At 47.1% G+C, this 19,182-nt stretch overlaps 1 protein-coding gene across 2 annotated transcripts in view; it reads right to left on the minus strand.

Moving 5' to 3' along the window:
* Positions 1-19,182, minus strand: part of LOC116999369 (phospholysine phosphohistidine inorganic pyrophosphate phosphatase) — a 73,828-nt gene that overhangs the window by 30,394 nt on the left and 24,252 nt on the right. The window contains exons 6-7 of one of the 2 annotated variants that reach the window (XM_033066005.1): positions 17,395-17,486; positions 17,201-17,246 (exon numbers count right to left, since the gene is read on the minus strand). In XM_033066005.1, coding sequence (XP_032921896.1) covers positions 17,216-17,246; positions 17,395-17,486 — 123 coding nt within the window. In that variant the 3' untranslated portion in view covers positions 17,201-17,215. Of the gene's footprint in view, positions 1-17,200; positions 17,247-17,394; positions 17,487-19,182 lie in introns of those variants that run through there. The other variant, XM_033066004.2, reaches the window with a different exon arrangement.

Raw genomic sequence — 19,182 nt, forward strand, 5'->3', positions numbered from 1 at the left:
TGTGCCACCAGTGCCAACACCACTCTCAGCACTGCAGTGGCACCACAGGAGCATCCACTGGCCCAGCTGAGCTTTCTGTTTGCCACCTCAAAGCCCTCAGGAGGGCTTAATCCTGCTTTCAGATCTAATCCATTAAACAAATGCATTATGCAGATTTGCTTTTCTCCTGGAGCTCCAGCAAAGCTCTGTGTCCCATCTCTGTTACACAAGATTTTTGCACAGAACATGTAAAAAATCTGCCTGGGACAGACCACCCATCCTGCAATTTGCTTAGGAAATTCTGGCTGGAAATAGATTTTTCCAGCAGAATGTCCAGCCATGGACACTGCCATGTGCCTGCCATGCTCTGCCTCTCTCAAACCTCACCCAACAGCCCAAATCCTGCCCATCCCAGCCTGAAGAAGCCAAAGTCACCTTCAGCAGGTGAATATTGAAGAGTACAGCCCAAAGTACATGTGGTATCTATAGCCTAATAAAGAAGGAAAGGTAATTTTTTTTCAATTTTTGAACTTACAAAAAGAGCAGAAGACAAACCCAGTGGGAAGAGATTCCAGCTCTTTCCTTTTAATTGAAAATAGATCCATAAAATCCTGCCTAATGCAAGCCCTGGGAAGCAGCTGGATTACACTTCCCAAGGGCAGGATACATTACAATCATTACATCTAAAAGTCACAGGGGTCTAAGCTTAAAAGTAAAAACTACACTGATATTCCCTCCTCCTGCACTCACTCACCACTCCTGACCTCCTTCTGCTAATGCAGGGAGCCTGATTCTGGAATACTCCCCAGGAGATCAGAAATGATGGTGAGTCAGTGATCCAGTTTTAAAGATGAGATGCAGCAGGGATTGGATTCTCCAATGCCACGTGTCAGCTGAAGTCTGGCTGTGTGCTAGACCTGCTGGTCGTGGGAAATCCTACAGGTTGGAGACAAGAAGAGGGATTTCTTCATGTCTGGTAGATCAATGACCTCCAGCAACAATTAGGTCTCCTCACAGTTTATAAATAAATAAAGAAAAAGGAAGATTTAATCTCCCAGCTATTCAGGGCACTGCATATGCAAATATTACACATATGAATATAAAGTAAAATAATTCAGACATCAAAACCTGCACCTGAAGGTCTGTAATTAATTTTTCAATGCATTTTTCAGGTGAGATTATGGCTGAATGGCTAAAGGTGAGCAAAAAGCACCCAGTCCCTGCTGCTGGGTGGAAAGCTGAGCATGTGTGACATGGGACATAACAGTGCAGCAAAAGAAAAGCAATGCACAGGTTACTTTTTATTCAGGAATATCTGCTCCAGAGTTGCTGGGAAATGGGACTGTGGGGACTGGAACTGTGGGACAGGAGCCCCTGGAGCTGGATCCAGCAGAGGAATGAGCTGTCTTTGATGCCATCTACTGGAACGGTGGCTCCAGGGCTGGGACCTGCTGCTCTGCTGCAGACCATAAAATGAGGGCTCGTTCCCACGTGGAGCTGGATGCTGCAGGTGGGATCCAGGCTTGGAAAAGCTGCCAGGACAAAGCGATGCTCTGCAGGAGCCACAGATGCAGGAGGTGAGCTGGTCCTGTGAGCCCACAGGTGTCCAGAGAAAGTGGCAGGGAGGCAGAGCCCAAGGAATGCTGCAGGGCTGGATCCACAGGGGATCATGGCACTCCCAGGACAGGAGAGGAGGGACACAGCAGCTCTTTAAAGGAGGAAGGGCTGCCTCCATTCCCAGCTCAGCCCAGTGCAGGTACCAGACTGGGATCACACAGGGCTGGGCTGCTGCCTGTGAGGACACGAGGAGCAAGATTTGAGTGGTGTGTCAGAAATCCCTGGGGTTTTCCCATGAGGATGGGCCAATCTTCATCAAGTCACTGCACAGCACCAGCTAAGCCTTCCTCCTCCTCCTCCTCCTCCTCCTCCATGTGCCTTTCAGTGTGCCAGACCAGCTTGGACAGGAAAAGCAAGGCTCAGATCTCTGCTCATCTCACTTGTGCTGGTGCTGCTTCCCCTCCAACAGCACCAAAATCACCAGAATTTGCTTTCTGCAGACACTCTGCAAGACAAGAGACAACACCTGGGTGCTTGTTGAATCCTAGCTATTTTAGAAAGATGCTAAATGCCATATTTCACTTCCTGGGGTGATTATTTACAGGAGGTTGTGCCTTTTCTTTAAGAACCACAGCAGGTAAGACCAAGACTGGCCCGGGGTTGTTTTGCTCCCTGTCCCAGTAATTATGATTTGCAGATAGGAAATTGCTGACGAGTGTCCCCTGGGATGGCAGAGCCAGCAATCTCAGGATAAAGGACATTTCTCCCACACTACCTCCCAAAACAAGCTTGACAACATAGTGACAGCCACGTGGCTCCACAAAGCTGGCAGCTCCAGGGAGTATCAGCCCTGTGCTGAGCCCTCCTGTGGCTCCACAACAGTGCTGGCCTTTGGAAAGGTCCCCTTTCATTCTTGTTGTATAAAAGATCCAGGAAACAAAGCCAGGGAAAGAGCTGGCTGCCATGGAGAAGAAGTAAAGGTGGTGGCAAACAACAAAGAGCAAACTGCAAGCTTGGATAAACCATGAGAATAAACTTTCCTCCCGTCTCCTGTAACTACATGAAACTTCCCTGCTATTTGAAAGGACAGCTGGCCAAACTAGACAGAGGAGAAAGCTGAACTAACAGCAGATCTTCATAATTCCACGCTGCCAGTATCTGCAGTCCAATAAATACACAGTCCAACCAGCTGGCCCCTGCATTCCCGTGCCAATAGGTTGTTCTTTATCACTATTTGTTGCTTGTGCACAGCTTGGACAAGCAGCAGAACTGAGAGTTTTCAAAGGGAATGAAAAACAAGCCTGAGAAAGTCACTCATCTGGAAATAAAAGCCCTTTAAAACAACAGGGACTGTTAGGATTTGGGATTTGTGTGTCACTGGTGGAGCCCAAGGACAGGACCCACCTCATTCTGCAGCATGTCACGTTCTCCTGAAGGGACATCACAGATCACAGCATCCCTGGGAACCCTGCAGGACCCCAGCACCTCCATCCCATGTCCCACAGTGAGCAGGGCTGCAGAACATCACATCCAATTTCCTCTTGTGGCCTCCCAGCACACAGTGAAGCATAAGAAGCAATCAAGGCACACTTTATAAATAAAGAAACAAATAAATAAAAACAGGAGTCTGAGGCAAAGAGATAGAGAAAGGAAAAAAATGAGGAAAATGACAGGATGAGTGAAGACTGGACACACCTGAGCTGTAATAAGGGGAGGTGTGAGTCAAAAAAAAAAGGGAAATTTGGTATATTCTGTTCACAGGGCCACACATAGCCCTGTTTAACAGGTTTTGTTGCCTCCAGCATTTCCTGGGCATCTGCCATGGAGATCTGGGCTGCCTCTCCATCCAAACAAATGGGATTGATTAAATCCTATCACACTCTCAAGGATTTCTACAGGCAGGCTGTTCTGTACATTTGCAACGCAGCGATCTGACCAAATTCCCCACAGAGCAATTGCTACAGAAAACTGTTGTTTTACTGCCTTGTCAATCCTCTAGGAGTTTCCTATAAAGGCAGCAGCTCCTGGATTTACTTGGCAATCAGCCCTTTTCCCAAGGATGGCCACCTGGGATGAGTGAGTTTGTGCTGTCAGGACAGGATGCTCTGTGCAGGGGGAGAGGGATGGGCTTTGTGTGCACCAATTCCACAGGACTGTGGGATTCTGTGTTTGGAAAACACAGGTGCATGTGAGCTGGAACAAGCACCACAGCTTTTTCTGCCTGTTTTTTCTTGGATAAAACCTACCTGGCTCTGTGTGTGTGTGGGGGTTTGGCTCAGAGCAGGGCCAGAGCTCTGCTTCCAGCCCACAGAGCCCAGCTTGGTTTGCTCTTCCCCCAAATTTCTCCCTGCACCTTTCCCTGGGGCTGGCAGCACAGCCACGTTCCCCAGGTGAAGTCAGGAGGAGGAACACAGCCTGTCCTGGGGGTTCTGAGCACAGCCTGGGTGTGCCTCTGCAGACCCTCCCTGACCCAGCAGGAACAGCCTGGGGCTGGGACAGGGAATTCCATCAACCCCTCAAACACCAGGATTTGGGCTGCTCACAAAATCCCCTCCCTGAGCCACCTGCAGCCAGGCAGGGACAGTCACTGGGACAACACCAGGGACCCGAGCTGCAGAACCTGGGAGCTGCAAAGCTGTTTATCCATTCCTATCAGAGCCAGGGGCTCCTCTCAATCCAGGAGCATCTGTATGGAATAACACTCTGCATTCCTATTCAGCCTGGATAGGTTTAAACTTTTACATGGCAAACTCCACTGTTTCCCTTTAATTGTCCTTTCCTGTGACAGGCTGTGCTTTGGCAGGGACAAAGCCCCCTGGGATGGTCACACAAGGGGAGGAGGGTGCCAGGAGAAACTCTTTGGAGCTAAATGATGCTCACTGCAGCTGGAACAGAGGGTCCAAGGCACTGATGGAAGGTGAGCAAGTTACTCCATCCCTCCTCAGCCTTCCTATGTAACATCTCCTATAATGCACTTCCCAAAACCTTCCAAGAGCAACCTCTAAGACACTCCATGTTTGCACAGCATGAAAATCCTCTCCCAAGACACAGCACAGATATTGCCACAGCATTTTGCAGCTGAAAACAATCCCAGGTCAGGATTTCAAGAACAGCCCTGCCTCTTGTGACTGTGGGGTGTGATGCCGTAATAATTTAAAAAAAAATTTAAAAAAAAACCACAACAGGAAGCAAGTGATACATTTGGGAGGTGCAAGGCATTTTCCAGCTCCCAGTGGCTTCAGGCAGGGAGGGACCAGAGCTGCCACGTGCAGATGGCAACCCTCCCTGGCCCACAGCTGCTGCACAGCTGGCAGCACGAGCCACAGCCACTGCCACATCCCTCACTGCCACCACTTGGTGCCAAGGCTGCAGCAGGAAACCTGTGAGATAAAACACTCAGGAAGGCACTGATTTCCTAACCCTTGGAGCTGCTGTTGGCTCCCAGGAGCAGCAATCTGCCTCCAGGAGGGTTAAAGGCGGAGCAGAGCTGGCACTGAGGGCACTCTGCACAAAGGGAAGTTCATTTCTTGCTGCTGCCCCACCATCTTCCAAGCACATGCAAATATTATTTCCTTTGTCACACTCAGGCCAAGTGTTTTGTAACCCCCAGGTGACAAAGCTCTGATGTTCCCCCATAAAGCACCAGTCCCACAGCACCCACAGCTCACCCAAACCTTCCAGGACTTGGATGCCTGCAGAAATGTGAGTCAGGCACCAAGGGATGGCAGCACAGGATGTGAAGACACAGCTTTGTAAGCAAGGGCACTGAAGGCTCCTCAAACACATCCTGTCCCTCTGATTACCTGTCCCACCTGAGCTGGTGGCAGCAGAGCAATCCTGGTGACAATCTCTGTGTGCTCCTATGGAAGGTGCAGCAGGAAAAAGGCTCCACACCAGTTCAGACAGGCAAGGCTGAGCTAATTGTGCATTCCACTTTCAACAGTGGCCAGTTTCTGACAGTGGTTTAGGAAAATGGGAGAGGTTTTACATTAGAATGTGTGCCCTGAAGGAAAAATGCCTTTTGAATTTTATTAGGGAGAATTTGGCTTGTGTCTTGAAGCATGAAGGGCTAAAGTGCTACTGAACCCCTTGGACTAAGCCCAGCTCAGAAGGGAGCAAAGGAAATTCTCCTTCTGTCTTCTTTGCACCATCATTTTCATCTTTAGGGGTTTGTTGTTTGGGGTTTTGTGAGTGCTTGCAAAAACTCTAAAATCTCAAATCAAGACTCTGTGTTTCACTCCTGCTGCACAGGAAAGACACTGGTAAGAAAAGAGTAAATATTCAGCCAAAAGGCAGCACACAGCTCATAAAGCCACAAATGCAGACAGGCCTAAAAGTTATGAACTTATTACAAAAAAGACCAGAAACAATTATTAAAACCCAGCCCAGGCATTTTCCTCCACTATTAAATGATGGCAGCAAATGAAGCTTGCAGGTCCAGAGCTCTGCTCCTTTCCCTGCCTTTTCACAGATTCTGGATAACCTCTGTTCTTTAACAGAGCCTGCTTTGTCCCTAAGGGATTTCCCTTCTTGTGCTGCTATTCCTGCATCTAGCAGAGGTTTTCAGTTTTCAGTTTCAGTGAGGGACAGGTGACACCCATGGCTTGGCACAGGGTAACTGCAGTCAGATCTCCAAATATCTCCAAATATTTGACACTCTGATCTTCATGGGGAATTTCTGAATACATCTTGCCTCTCCTTGCAGAGAATCATGGAAAGTTTGGATTGGAAACGACTAAAAACCATCCCAGACACCAGCAGAGACACCTTCCACTGGAACAGGTTGCTCCAAACCCCACTCAGCCTGGCCTGGGACACTTCCAGGGATGGGGGAAACATGCAGAAAAAAACCAAAAACCAACAATTATTCAGAAAAGAAAAATGGGGAGGTCCTGAAGAAGGGAATGAAGGAGCTTTGCTCTCTCCTATTCTCTCTTGAAGCTGGCCAGGTCCTCCTCACCTGCAGAGCCCAGGGGAAGGAGAATATTTTGAGTGACTCCAGCTGATTGTGGGCTGTGCCTCCCTGTGCTCCCATCCCCAGTTCCCACAGTGGTGACAGTGAAAACAACCAGAGCAGCCCAAGGGCCAGGCAGAGGAACTCCCAAGTGTTTATTGAGATTACCAAACTGCACCTCCATAAATCCACTGGATCCCCTGCTGTAGGAAAGGTTGAACAAACAGGCAATAAATTTCAGAGGATTTGGTAAAATTAGGATTGTCGTTACTTTTGCATTCCAAGAAGACTAATCTGGGTTATAATTATCCCAGCCACAGCCAGGCCTTTCAATAGCTCATACACTGATAAATGGAGCGTTCACTCTCACAAATGCCTCTCCTTCCCCTGATGGATGCAATGTGTTCCAGATGGATGGAGAAATCTTTTTTTTTATTTTTATTTTTTTTTATTTTGCACTTGCTAAGCTATTTCCAGGCATCCAGAGCACCACAGGTGTAAATCAGCAGAGCTCTTCCCATTCTCTCCTTAGAGCAATTGAGGATCCAGCCCCTTATTTCTAACCTTAAAACCACAGATTACACAAAGGTGATAAACGAGGGAGGTAAGAAAAAACCCCACCAGACAAACACAAAAGGCATTAATTGCACAAATCACTTTGTGCAAAAAAGCCACTTTAATTAGACTGATTGAAATGCAGGTTGGTTTTTTTTTCCTTTCACTGAGGTCTTTTGTACCCATTTTGTAGGAACAGGAGCTGGCCTCCAAAACCTGTCCTCTCACTCCTCCTCAGGACCAGGACACTGGGAAGAGCCCTCTCAGCAGAGCTCTGTGAGCCCCCAGAGCAGTCCAGCACCTCTGGCTGATGCTCTGATGCCTGATGGAGGCACTCAGAGATGCTCTGTGATGATAAAGGCAGTGCTGCCCCGCAGAGGGATCCCTCTGCCCTGCCACGCTGCTCCTCTGTGATTCCCAGGCTTTCCTCAGGGCACTGGGATTTTCTGAGTGCCTGCCCAGGGCCAGCTGGGAGTCCATCTGCAGCAGGGCTGAGCCCACACCGTGGCCCTGAGGCGCTCACCAGTGGCATTTCCAACATATGTTTGCACAAAATGCTCGAGTCCTTTCAAGCTGAGCACGTGAGCGCCCAACCCTGTGGCCAGTGCCAGCTTTAAGCTGTGCCTCTTGGCCCTGTGTGCACAGGGAAGGATTTCCAAGCTCTGCTCCAGAAATAAATGCATTCATGTTTGTATTTAACGACCAGAAAGATATGGCAGAAAAAATACTCGTGGCTGGAGAGGGGAAAATGTTCTGTGATTCACAAGTGTGTGATGGGGAGATGAGGATTCAGCACAGGGAAGGGGATGCAAGTGTTTCATCAAGCACTGCTCCTCAGAGTGAATGCACAATATGGCTCAATCCATGCTGCAATGCTCTCTTGCTATGCAGAATTTTTATCTGAATGTTATTTGACAGCTTGTGCATCGTGCAGCAGCGTCTGCCAGCACCTCTGGCCACTGCCTCAATCCCAGAGCCCACTCCCCCAGCCCAAGCTAGCCCAAACTCTACCTTAAAACCACAGGGCACACATCTAGGGATGTGTTTCCACAGAGCTCTACAAGTTTATGCACATAAAAATAGAGCTTTGTACAAAACTACTGTATCACAAAACTGAGTGATCAGTCATGCCAAAAACTGCAGGAAGGGACTTTTCAAAGCAGAAGTCCATTTGCTTGGGTAAAAGGCAAGTCCCCACCTCTCCACATAGTTTAAGGATGACAAGGAAGTCGAGTGTTTGCTAGAACATCTCAACCAGCAAGGAAAAATAAAAGCGCTCCGTCGGCAGGAATGAGAGCTGGCTCGGGCAGTGTGTGCTCACTCTCACGTCTGTCAGCTCCACTAATGCTCAGTGAGATGAAGGCTCTGTGCTGGAGCTGCAGCAGGGCTGGCATTCACTCCTGGAGTACCAGATTTATCCCAGCTGCTCAGGTTCAGGCCCCTGCCACTCACCCAGCTGCTCCAGTTGGGCTGTGCCTCATAAACAGTGCCAGGGATCAAAAGCTAAGAGGTTTCACAGCCTGGCTGCAAGTAGAGATTTGTCCCTGGGTCAGGGAGACTTCAAGCTTTCATGCAGAAAAAGGTTAAACCATGGAAAAACTGTCCAAGCTCGAGTCTGGGCCATGTACTCCATGCTGGCATGGGAAGGAAATTCCTGACCCTGCCTGGGCTATCATCTGCCACGGGCTCAGCCAACCCAACCCAGCACCTTTGCAACTGCAGCCACGTCATTTCCCAGCAGACAACCAGAAATATCCTGTGCTTACTCAGGCAGAATCCTACCCAAGGCTGACAAAGTGAGGAGCAGCTCATCAGTGCCTGTTGCTATCTACAAAGGAGGAGTTTCACTGCTGTGATGATCTGAAGGTGCTAAAACCCCAAGAAGGAAGGGCTGGCATGCCTGAACCCCATTCTCAGTCTCTAACCAATAAACTGGTTTCCTATCAGATGTCTCTGTTGACATGGTAAAACTCTTTCCCTCTTTTCATTATCAGAGTTGGGTGAAAATGCCCAGCAGCACACATGAAATCAGCTCTTGACACGGTGTTTACACAGCAACAGCAGCTTTTTCAGCTTCACTGGGGACCCAGAGACCAAACAGTGCCCATGGTTGTGCTCCAGGCATCCTTGCTGTAACAGCATTATAAATACATAATGAGAATTTAAAAGGCAGAAGGAAAACAGATAAAGGAGACTCTCTGTATCACACTTGGCTTTCATCATCTCAAAAGAGCTACAAATTTCAGCATGTGCTCATCAACACTGAGGGAAAGGTGTCCTTGTTAGAGGATGAGCACAGGAGCTGCCTGGCAGCATCCAGAGGGAAAAGACATCAAGTTTCAGAGGAAAGCTGCCACCACATTTTATACACACTGTCACTTCTAAAGAAGAAAAAGCAGCTTAGCACAGAAGCAAGAGGAACTGTGTTCAAGCACAGAACAACAGCAGCAAGGTCATCCATGCCACATGTGCACAGATTTGGATCAAATCCCTGAAGGTTGGCCTGGGAAAAGCTGCTTCAAATATCAGAGAGCCAAATTGTCAGTCAGTACCTGCCATCTCAGGTGCCTCCATGGCCACCTCGAGCAGTATCCATGCACTTGCAAATCCACATCCTGCAGAGTCAAATCACAGCTCTGGCCAACATCATCAGATACCCCTGGGTGGGTTCACAGTCAGCACAGCAACTTCCAGCACACTTCAAAGCAAAGAAAATTGTCATCTTTACAGAACAGACTCAGCTTGAATGGGACCTCATCATCCATCCTTGAATTATACAGACAGCACTCCCAAAACTCCTTCCAACATGCAGCTCCAATCCTGTTCCTCCCCCTTCAGGTCCTTCCTTCCCCATTCCCTCTCTCCCCTGATTCATGGCCACAGCAAATGTGCTGCTTGATTCTCTGCTGACACATGCATTTAGCACTTCTCCACGGAAAGCAACGAGTTTGGAAGCTTTTCCAACTTCCCCTCTGGATGATGTCACCCTGGGTGGGTGCCAGGCTGGGTTTCAAGTGAAAATCCTTCACTTCAGAGTCACACATCCTCCTATTTTTAGGCCTGGACTCAGTGCTGTGCAGCCAACAGCTGAGCTGGACAGTTCTTGTTCCATGAGTCTGTTGGCTGTGTCCTGCCCCACAGAGCCCTCCAGAAATTCAGGGTGACAAATGTGTCCCTGCAATGTGCCCTGGGAATGGGGATGGAGAAGGGCCCTGGGGCTGCAGCTCCCATGCACCCACCTGGCTCTGACAGCTCCATCACCCCACCCTGCCTCCCCAAAATCGTGTTAGTGCCACTGCCCCACGTCCCCAAGGGCACATCCACATGGCTTTTAAATCCCTCCAAGGATGGGGACTCTACCCCTGCCCTGGGTGGCTGTGCCGGGGCTGGACAAACATTTTTGTGAAGAAATTTTTCCTATATCCAATCTAAGCCTTTCCTGGCACAGCTTGAGGCCATTTCCTCTTGTCCTGTTGTTACCTGGGACAAGAGACTCACCACTACACCCTCCTCTCAAGCAGTTATAGAGTAAGAAGGATTCCCCTGAGCTTCCTTTTCTCCAGACTCCATTCCCAGCTCAGCCCAGTGCAGGTACCACACTGGGATCACACAGGGCTGGGCTGCTGCCTGTGAGGACAGGAGGAGCAAGGTTTGGATGGTGTGTCAGAAATCCCTGGGGTTTTCCCATGAGGATGGGCCACTCTTCATCAAGTCACTGCACAGCACCAGCTAAGCCTTCCTCCTCCTCCTCCTCCTCCTCCATGTGCCTTTCAGTGTGCCAGACCAGCTTGGACAGGAAAAGCAAGGCTCAGATCTCTGCTCATCTCACTTGTGCTGGTGCTGCTTCCCCTCCAACAGCACCAAAATCACCAGAATTTGCTTTCTGCAGACACTCTGCAAGACAAGAGACAACACCTGGGTGCTTGTTGAATCCTAGCTATTTTAGAAAGATGCTAAATGCCATATTTCACCTCCTGGGGTGATATTTACAGGAGGTTGAGCCCTTTCTTTAAGAACCACAGCAGGTAAGGATAGGCTGCAGGTCCCACACAGCCCCAGCCTGGGTGAGCTCAGCTCAGCAGGGCTGAGGTGTGACCATGCCCCTGCTGACAGCGACTGACAGCCACACACAGTGAGAACTGCAGTGGTTTTGGGGCAAAGTGTGCCTGTGAGTCACAGCTGCAGGCTGTGTGCACCCAGCCAGGAGCAGGGGCAGTGCTGGCAGCTGCTCTGTACCCAAATCCCTTCTCTGTCACTGCACTGGAGCTCCTGCTGCAGCACACTCACACAGACACATCCCAGCCTGCAGCACTCCCAAAGCTGGCACTGCTTTGTTTTTAACTCTGGCTGAGTCCCATCTCAGCTCCCAAAGGGGTTGAAACCCAGCCCCAGCAGCAGTTCCTGTGTTTGGGGCTGTTCCCTTGTCCTCAGCAGCTGGCAGCTCCTGCATCCCAACAAAACCTGTCTGCACCCCCTCTGCACTGCTGGAATCACTGAATGGGACCTTAAAGCCCATCCAGTTCCAACTTCTTCCACTAAGCCCTGCCCAAACTGGCCCTGGACACTGCCAGGGATGGAAGGCAGCCACTCTGGGTTTGTTGGTTGAACCCATTCGTAGAGAAAAAAATAAATGTCACTGGCTGAGCCTGCAGGGACCCTCCAGCATCCATGGGCACACAGAACAGCATTAAAACAGGAATGCTCAGGTGTTTTGTGCTGCAGGGTGACAGCACAAGGCACTGCTCTGGCACTGCTGCTCCTGAGCATGTTTACAGCACGAGCAAGGGCCCAAGCCAGATTAAATTTCAGATATTGAACCATTTGCTTCAAGGGAGTTACATCAGCAGCTGACTTGTCCTGCCTCTCTGTTGTTTGCTTCTCTCTGCCTTTGAAAACACCAGTCTGCCTTGGTTGTATCAATCAGAGCAGTCTCTCTGAGAGGACTCCATGCACCAAAAAGCCTGGGTGATATTTAGATAAGCAGAGAAGAGGAACCTGTGCTTTAAAAAAAAAAGGAAATCTCCAGCGCAACCCAAATTGTGCAGCTGTCCCAGCAGAGAGCAGAACTGTCAGACTCCTGAGTAATACTGATTTTCCTCACCCACCTGATCCATTCCTCCTTCATTTAACTTATTCTCATTGCAGAGTGATCTTTTTTCTGATATTCAGACCAATTTTTTTCAGAGCAGCACATTCATAGCTGTGTCCTGAGCACACGCTGCTCCCTCGAGGTTTACTATGCTACCAATAAATAAATTACCTGTTAATAAACCCCCCTCAAAGTCACACTTCCCTTTTACACTGAAGATAATTAAATTTATGCATGAGTTACTAATTTCTGTGACTGAACACTGGAATATACTGGGAAGATGGAAGGCTGTGAGCAGATGTGCACACTAAGGCACTGCAGGATTTACTCTGAGCTTCCTCCCCAAAGCTGATTCAAACATTATGGTAACCAAATTGTGGTCAAGAAATTGATAAAAATGTGTGAAGAGCCTCTCACAGACAGAGCAAACCATAATTTGAATATGCAATAAAGGGTGATAAGGCCATGCCTTGGGACTGCCTGCACTCAGCTATCACAACAAAGCTTTAATAAACCAGCTTTAATAAACATTGCTTAAGACATTAACCAACGTGAATTACAATAAAACTTTTCACAGGGCAAACATGGGTTGGAACTCTTTCCATTTAGTACTTGAAACAGGCTTAATTACCAGGATGTGAGGCCCTAAGAATGCCTCTGGTTGTGTTTCTGCACAGAGGGAGTGCCTTTGTCTGCTGGTACCCAGGAGATGGGAAAGAACTCATAAAATTGTTCATCTTGGCTGGGCTGGCAACACAGGGAGCAAGAGAGGGAGGGTGGAGGGATGCTCCTCTGCAGAGCAGCAAGAGGTGACAATTTCTTCACAGAACTTGTCATGAGCTTCCACTGAATTACACAGTGAATTTCTACGTGTGGAGATTTTTTAAAGAATACTTTTATAACTTCATTTAATGACACAACCTGCTTTTCCCAATCCTTAGTCAGCTGATGATGGCAGCCTAAAAGACTTCTCTGTCCCAGCTTTTGTCTTGGTCACATCTTGACTTCTCTCCTGGCAAGCCAATTTACTACAAATTCTGTGTGTTTTCTTTAATCAGGCAAGAGGAACAGATCACAAGCCACTTTATTAAGGAAGTCAGGATAATTATTCTCCGAGGATAATTAAAAAGTAGGGATACATGAAGTAACCTGACCCAGTTCTCCTGGAGAACAGTGGCAGAGCTGGCAGGAGATGGCAGCTCTCATCCTTTCATCCTCCATCCCTGGGGATTCCTTGATGTGTGTAACGAGGCAGCTCAGGGATGCTGACTCTGATGTCAGTACCAGCCATGGCCATGAGATAAATCCCTAACCAAAGGAAGGAAACCCCAGAGAAGATAAATCCACACATTCCAGAGCCATCCCAGAGCTCACAGTGAGCACTGCTGGAAGCCTGCAAACCAGGAGTTTTAGACTTTCTGTGCTGACAGGCACCAACCCTCAAGAAAACACTGAAGCTGTGGAAAAGGCTTCCAACATTAAGTGATAAAACTAGAATCACTAGTTTGAATAGAAGTGTGTAATGTCTCATGGTATAAAACTTAAAAGTTAAGGTTTTAGAATATAGCAATATGTAAAAAGCAAAATGGAAGTTTTAGAGTAGAAGTTTCTTTCTTCTTCACCTTCTTCTCCATGAGCCTAAGCAAGATCTTATTTAATTAAATAAAAAATGCTGCATTACAGATCACAAGTACTTAGTTCTTAAGTTAAAAATAAAAATAATTTAAGTGTTAGCTCTCAATCAAACAGGCCTTAAAAGACCTTGTAATGAGAGAAATAAATCACCATTTCTAACTTGTTAACTAGAAGTGCTGTAGCACCCACTGTAACATAAATAAAAATTAATAAACATCTAAATCCAAACACAAAATATCATCTCTCAAGCTTTTAATCCCAACATGAGCAAAAGAAAAACCAAAACCAAAAAACCTCATGTGTGAAAAGTGATGGGCACCACTGCCATGAATATTCCTGGCTACTGCCACACACCAGCAATGGAAAGTCCATAAGTTAAAAACCAAGGCCTGTAAATAACAAGGAGAAGGGGGAAAGCAATTCTGACCCTCTGCCAAGACCCAGCTGCCATCTGACACACCTGCTGTTTCCAGAGGTACAGGGAGACACTTGGAAAAGCCTCAAAGTCATTTTTCTCTGCTCTAACTTGCAGGCTACAAAGAGGAACGAGGATATGACACAGCACTGCAGAATCAATAGTTATTGTGGGAATCATTGGTTTGATGTCAAGGCCAATTAGCTGCAAGTGGAATGAGCACATACCCTGAGCAGGAAGGCAGGAACATGTTCTTCCCTAGATGGGAAAGATGTTGGCCAGGTGTGCACAGAAACTCTGGAACTGGTGCCACATTTCCCAATGCTGACAAATCCCAGAGCCCTCAGCAGCCTGCAGCAATGGCCTGATCTGTCCTGGACATGGGGCAAACTGAGAGAGGAGAAACCTGCAGCCCAGACTGACCCTCTGCAGCTGGAATTCACACCTAGGAAAGGGCAGACTTGGCCAACAACTATTCACCCTGTGCCAGGTCACCCCAACACACCAATCTTATCCCTTCACCTTCCCACTTGCACCCTGACTTGTGCCAGCAGAAGTTTTATTCCATGTTGCAGACAGGATTTCTTGGACCAACCTGTGCCATGCCTGCTTTGGTTACTGAGAAAGAGTTCAGCACTTGAGATTGAGGAACAAAGTGTGTAATATTAAAGGAAATAGGCTGCACAGATTTTAATTAGCTTTAAAGATCATGAGAAGCAAAACAAAGCAACCCACTTGCAGGGCTCCATGCAAGGTGATGCAAAACTGTTTTTGCAGCAGTTTAACCACATTTTGAACCTCATGCTGGGAGCAGCCAGCAACGGAGAAGACTTTGTAGAGGTCAGGAAAGTGAGAGCCTGGGGAGGAGGCAACCCCAGGGCATATCCCTGCATAACCTGGGTGGGCAGCAGACCTTAAACAGCCCAGAACTGTGGAATCCCAGAGCATCCTGAGCTGGAAGTGCCCCACAGGATCATCAGTGCAGCTGTCCCTGCACAGACACCCCAACAATCCCACCCTGGGCATCCCTGGGAGCTTTGTGCAAACTCCTGGAGCTCTGGCAGCCCTGGGGCTGTGCCCATTCCCTGGGGAGGGAGGAGGGGGACAACAGGGTCCCTTCCAACCCAAACCATTCAGTGGTTCTGTTACTGAATCCTGTGGCAATCCCACCACTCCAGCATCCACTGACACCTGCAGCAGGACCCTGACACCCTTGTGCTGTAAAAGCCTCTTGGGCAAACAGCTCTGGATGCTGGGGAAGCCCCAGGCTGTGAGGTGCACAAGCCAATGATGCCATCCAGAGGTGCTCAGGAGCAGCACAGAACTCTGAGTCATCAAAGGCTGAAGGGAAAGACAGCACCTCTGTATTACAGATCAGATTTTAAACTAACCCCACCAGCAAATAATTACATTTTGGTTATTTTTAATTTATCCTGCCCATCCCTTGTTTATTTTCTGTCGCTTCTCACTGTGTGCTTTGATTTTCTAAGCACACTAAATAAGTCATTCTTAAAAATACAGATACACCTCTGACCTCTCCTGGCAAACAGGAGTTATTTCATTTTACTCCCAGTTGCTGAGAGTAGGCCTGGCACGACATGGGGAATGGAGAGAGACACTCACCTGTATTTCACTGCTCTGCAACAGTGCCTGAGCTGGGAAAACACCAAGCACACACTGACACAGGAAACAATCCTTGTGCCCCATCCAGAACAGCTGGTGAGTCCCTTTCAGCTGTGAAAAATGACTCAGACTTGATAGAAGAAAATGTTTTCCTATCATATGATTATGCATATTTATGGCTGTTTGTGTACACAGAGTTTTTGTGCCTGAACTGCAACATCACCTGGGGCATATTTTATGATGGGTAAAGAATGGAATAGGAGAGTTCTGGTCAGCAAAGACCTAATTCACCTTTGTGTTCAAAGATACCTTCTTCATTGGCACCTGTACCTATCTGTGTGGCAACAAAATGTGGATTTGCAAAGTGATCCCATTAATATCAGAATAAAATCAACAACTGAATTTTTTTTTTTCCCATTAGGAACCTAATGGGATCAGAATCATAGAAAGTCCTGAGTTGGAAGGGACCTGCATGGATCATCAAGTTCAGCTCCTGGCAAAGATTACAGATAAATAATCCCAAAATCACAAACTATATAATTACTTTTTTAATCTTTGGGATTTCCCAAGCTTTATTCAGATACACATCTGATTTTTAGATGTACCATCTTAAAATCACAGAAAATACAATACACCTGTACCTGACATTTTTTCCTCAGAAACCATCACTTACCAGTCCATTGGAATTAAGGCAAAGTGTATTATTTTATCACCTTACATAAACTAAAAAAGAAAAGTGAGGAACAGATTGAGTTGAAAATGAACAAAATAACTTCTCAGATAGTTTATGGCATGATTTTCACATGCTGTACTCCTCCCCAAAGGAACATCCTTCTTTTACAGTCTCAGTATTTGAAAGTGAAGAAAAACTGTGAAAATATAAATTACATCAGATGACAGAGGGTGTAGCTGAACCATGCCACAAGGAGGGAAGAGGAACAAGGGTAAGAGGAGATGGTTAAAATGAGATTTTGAGTGCTGGGATCAGAATGCCAAATGGAGGGACAGATCTCTGCCCAGCACTGGGTCAGCTCCTGTTCAAGGTGCACTCAGGGCCCCCCTGAGCAGCTGGACTGTGACAGCTCAGAGCACAGCACCTTGGGGACACCTGCACAAGGAGGGCTTTGCATTTGGAGCCATGAGTGACCCTGCAGGACCCTGCACTCTGGGAGGGGGAGAGCAGGAGAAGCAGCTCTGGTATTTCAGACTCCTCAGTGCTGGATGTGTGTCTGGAGGGAAGGGCAGACATGTGGAGCCCTTCCTAAAGCTGTGAGAGATGACCCACAGGGATGGCTGAGTCAACAGTCTAATTTTATAATCCTGACCCTGCCACAGGTTTCAAGCGTACAACACTTTCATGGAGCAGCAGGAAAAAAATAAGTAAACCCCAGCAGCAGAAAGTATTTCTTCAAAAGATCAAAGACACTGTCCCCACCTTCCTGCAAAAAAGAAAATACCACCATCCACCCAAGTGCTGCACAAGGAGGTGCTTGGGCAGACAACAAATGCTGACAGCAAGGGAAAGGATGTGCAGAAGGCATGGCAGACCCTGGGGCTGTGGCTGGGAAGGGCAGGGTGTGCACTGACCTGTACTTGCCCGTCCGCACCTGCAGCGCTCTCATCCCGCACTGCTGCGCTCCCCCGACGTCGCTCACGATGTCATCCCCGATCATGACGGCCTGTCAGGGCAGGGAAACACAGCCAAAGTTCATTCCTGCCATTTGTCAGCCCCTCCTGACACAACCAACAGCTTGGTTGGAGGTCTGATGCTGCCACTGGACAAATTAAAGAAGGTAATGCTGTCGCGGTATTGATTAAAGTCATCGCACCTCGAGGGTGATTCACTGGCACAGCACACACCTGTACAGTTTGTAATCAATCACACAAATCAGAGGCATTTGGGGCACAGTTGTAAGAAAATTGAGAGTTTTATGAAGTTCTGTTCCTAACAATCCATTCCTGCTATGCTCCAAGCAGCTTAAATTAAGCTTAACTTCTTAAATCTGCTGTTCTACAGGCTGGTCAAAGGCTTAGCTTGTAATGACTGAGAGCTTGATCCCAGCCTGTTCTCAGGCTGATACAGAAATTTGGGAAACCACTGTAAAATGGAATTTATTCATTTTTGAACAGTATGACACATTTTTGAACAGTATGATCTGTACAGGCCTAGCACCAACAGTGTTACCATCAGTTTATGCCAATATTAATAAACAAAAGTGAGTGGATTATCAAAAAAGTAACTGGTTGTGCTAAGAATTGTCTGGTGTTTGATAAAAAGAGTGCACAGAGCACCTTCCTACCTCTGTTAAAGACATTTATTAGATCAGAGTGTATCAACCAAGGGGTCATTTCTGTTGTCAATCACACCTACAAAATTTGAAGTGCTTATCATCCTGCATTACAAACCACTACATTTATTCAATTCTTCAAATTTAAATTGATTGGGGGATACCATTTTATAGTTTCAACAAAACCCAATATAAACACAAAACAGTAATTTTCCTTTAATGACCCAAAAAATCAGCTTTACACCTCCCAAAGGTGTTCTGGAATATTCTTCAGAGAACAGAGGCAGCACCTAAAACTGGGGAAGCACAGATTTGAAAGTCTGTAATGTAGTTTATCAATCAGATCTTTTGTACTAAACTTTTGTATTAAAGTTTGATTTTGTCTGATATAGAATTAGCTGCTGTATTATGATCTTTAACAATTTTATTTGCATCTTTTAAATCAGCCTTTTGCTTCATAAATTTAACTGCCTGGCTTTCACAACCGTGGTAACTTCCAGCTCCAGACATTTCTGAATTTCCATCCCTTCCCCAGCTCTGTTTTGTTTGAGAAAGAATAAAAATACTAAACCTCCAGAGCTATTTTTATGAATTATCTAGTTGCAACAGGATCTTCTCCCATGTTTTACATTGCATATAAAGGAAAGCTCAGGATATACCTAAATTTTCTGAGAGGATTCATAAACCAAACTGAGCTACAAACAACTAGATCTGGGACAGATCCTGTAGATGGTTCACCTTTCGTTAGTGCTCTGCCAAATCAGCAATTCAACATGAAATGGGGAGAAAATGATGGGTTAGCTTTAAGGAATTAGTGAATAAAGCATCTAAATGTGATAAGGAAAAGAGAATAATCCCACTTTGTGTGCAGAGCTGCAAGAACCTGGCAACACCACCCCCAGCCAACCACCACGACCAACTCCCCCAAGCTGCTCCAGGATATTTAATAATTCTTTAAAATAATTCCTTTTTCTTACAAAATTCCCTCCAACACCTCCCTGAGGGTGAGAGCAAACAGATCTGCATGCCCTTGCTCAGCCCAAACCCTGACATTCAGGATGTAAAGACCATTTCAATCCCGTGTCCT

This window comes from Catharus ustulatus, chromosome 8 (genome assembly GCF_009819885.2).
Source record: "Catharus ustulatus isolate bCatUst1 chromosome 8, bCatUst1.pri.v2, whole genome shotgun sequence".
Classification (NCBI taxonomy): domain Eukaryota; kingdom Metazoa; phylum Chordata; class Aves; order Passeriformes; family Turdidae; genus Catharus; species Catharus ustulatus.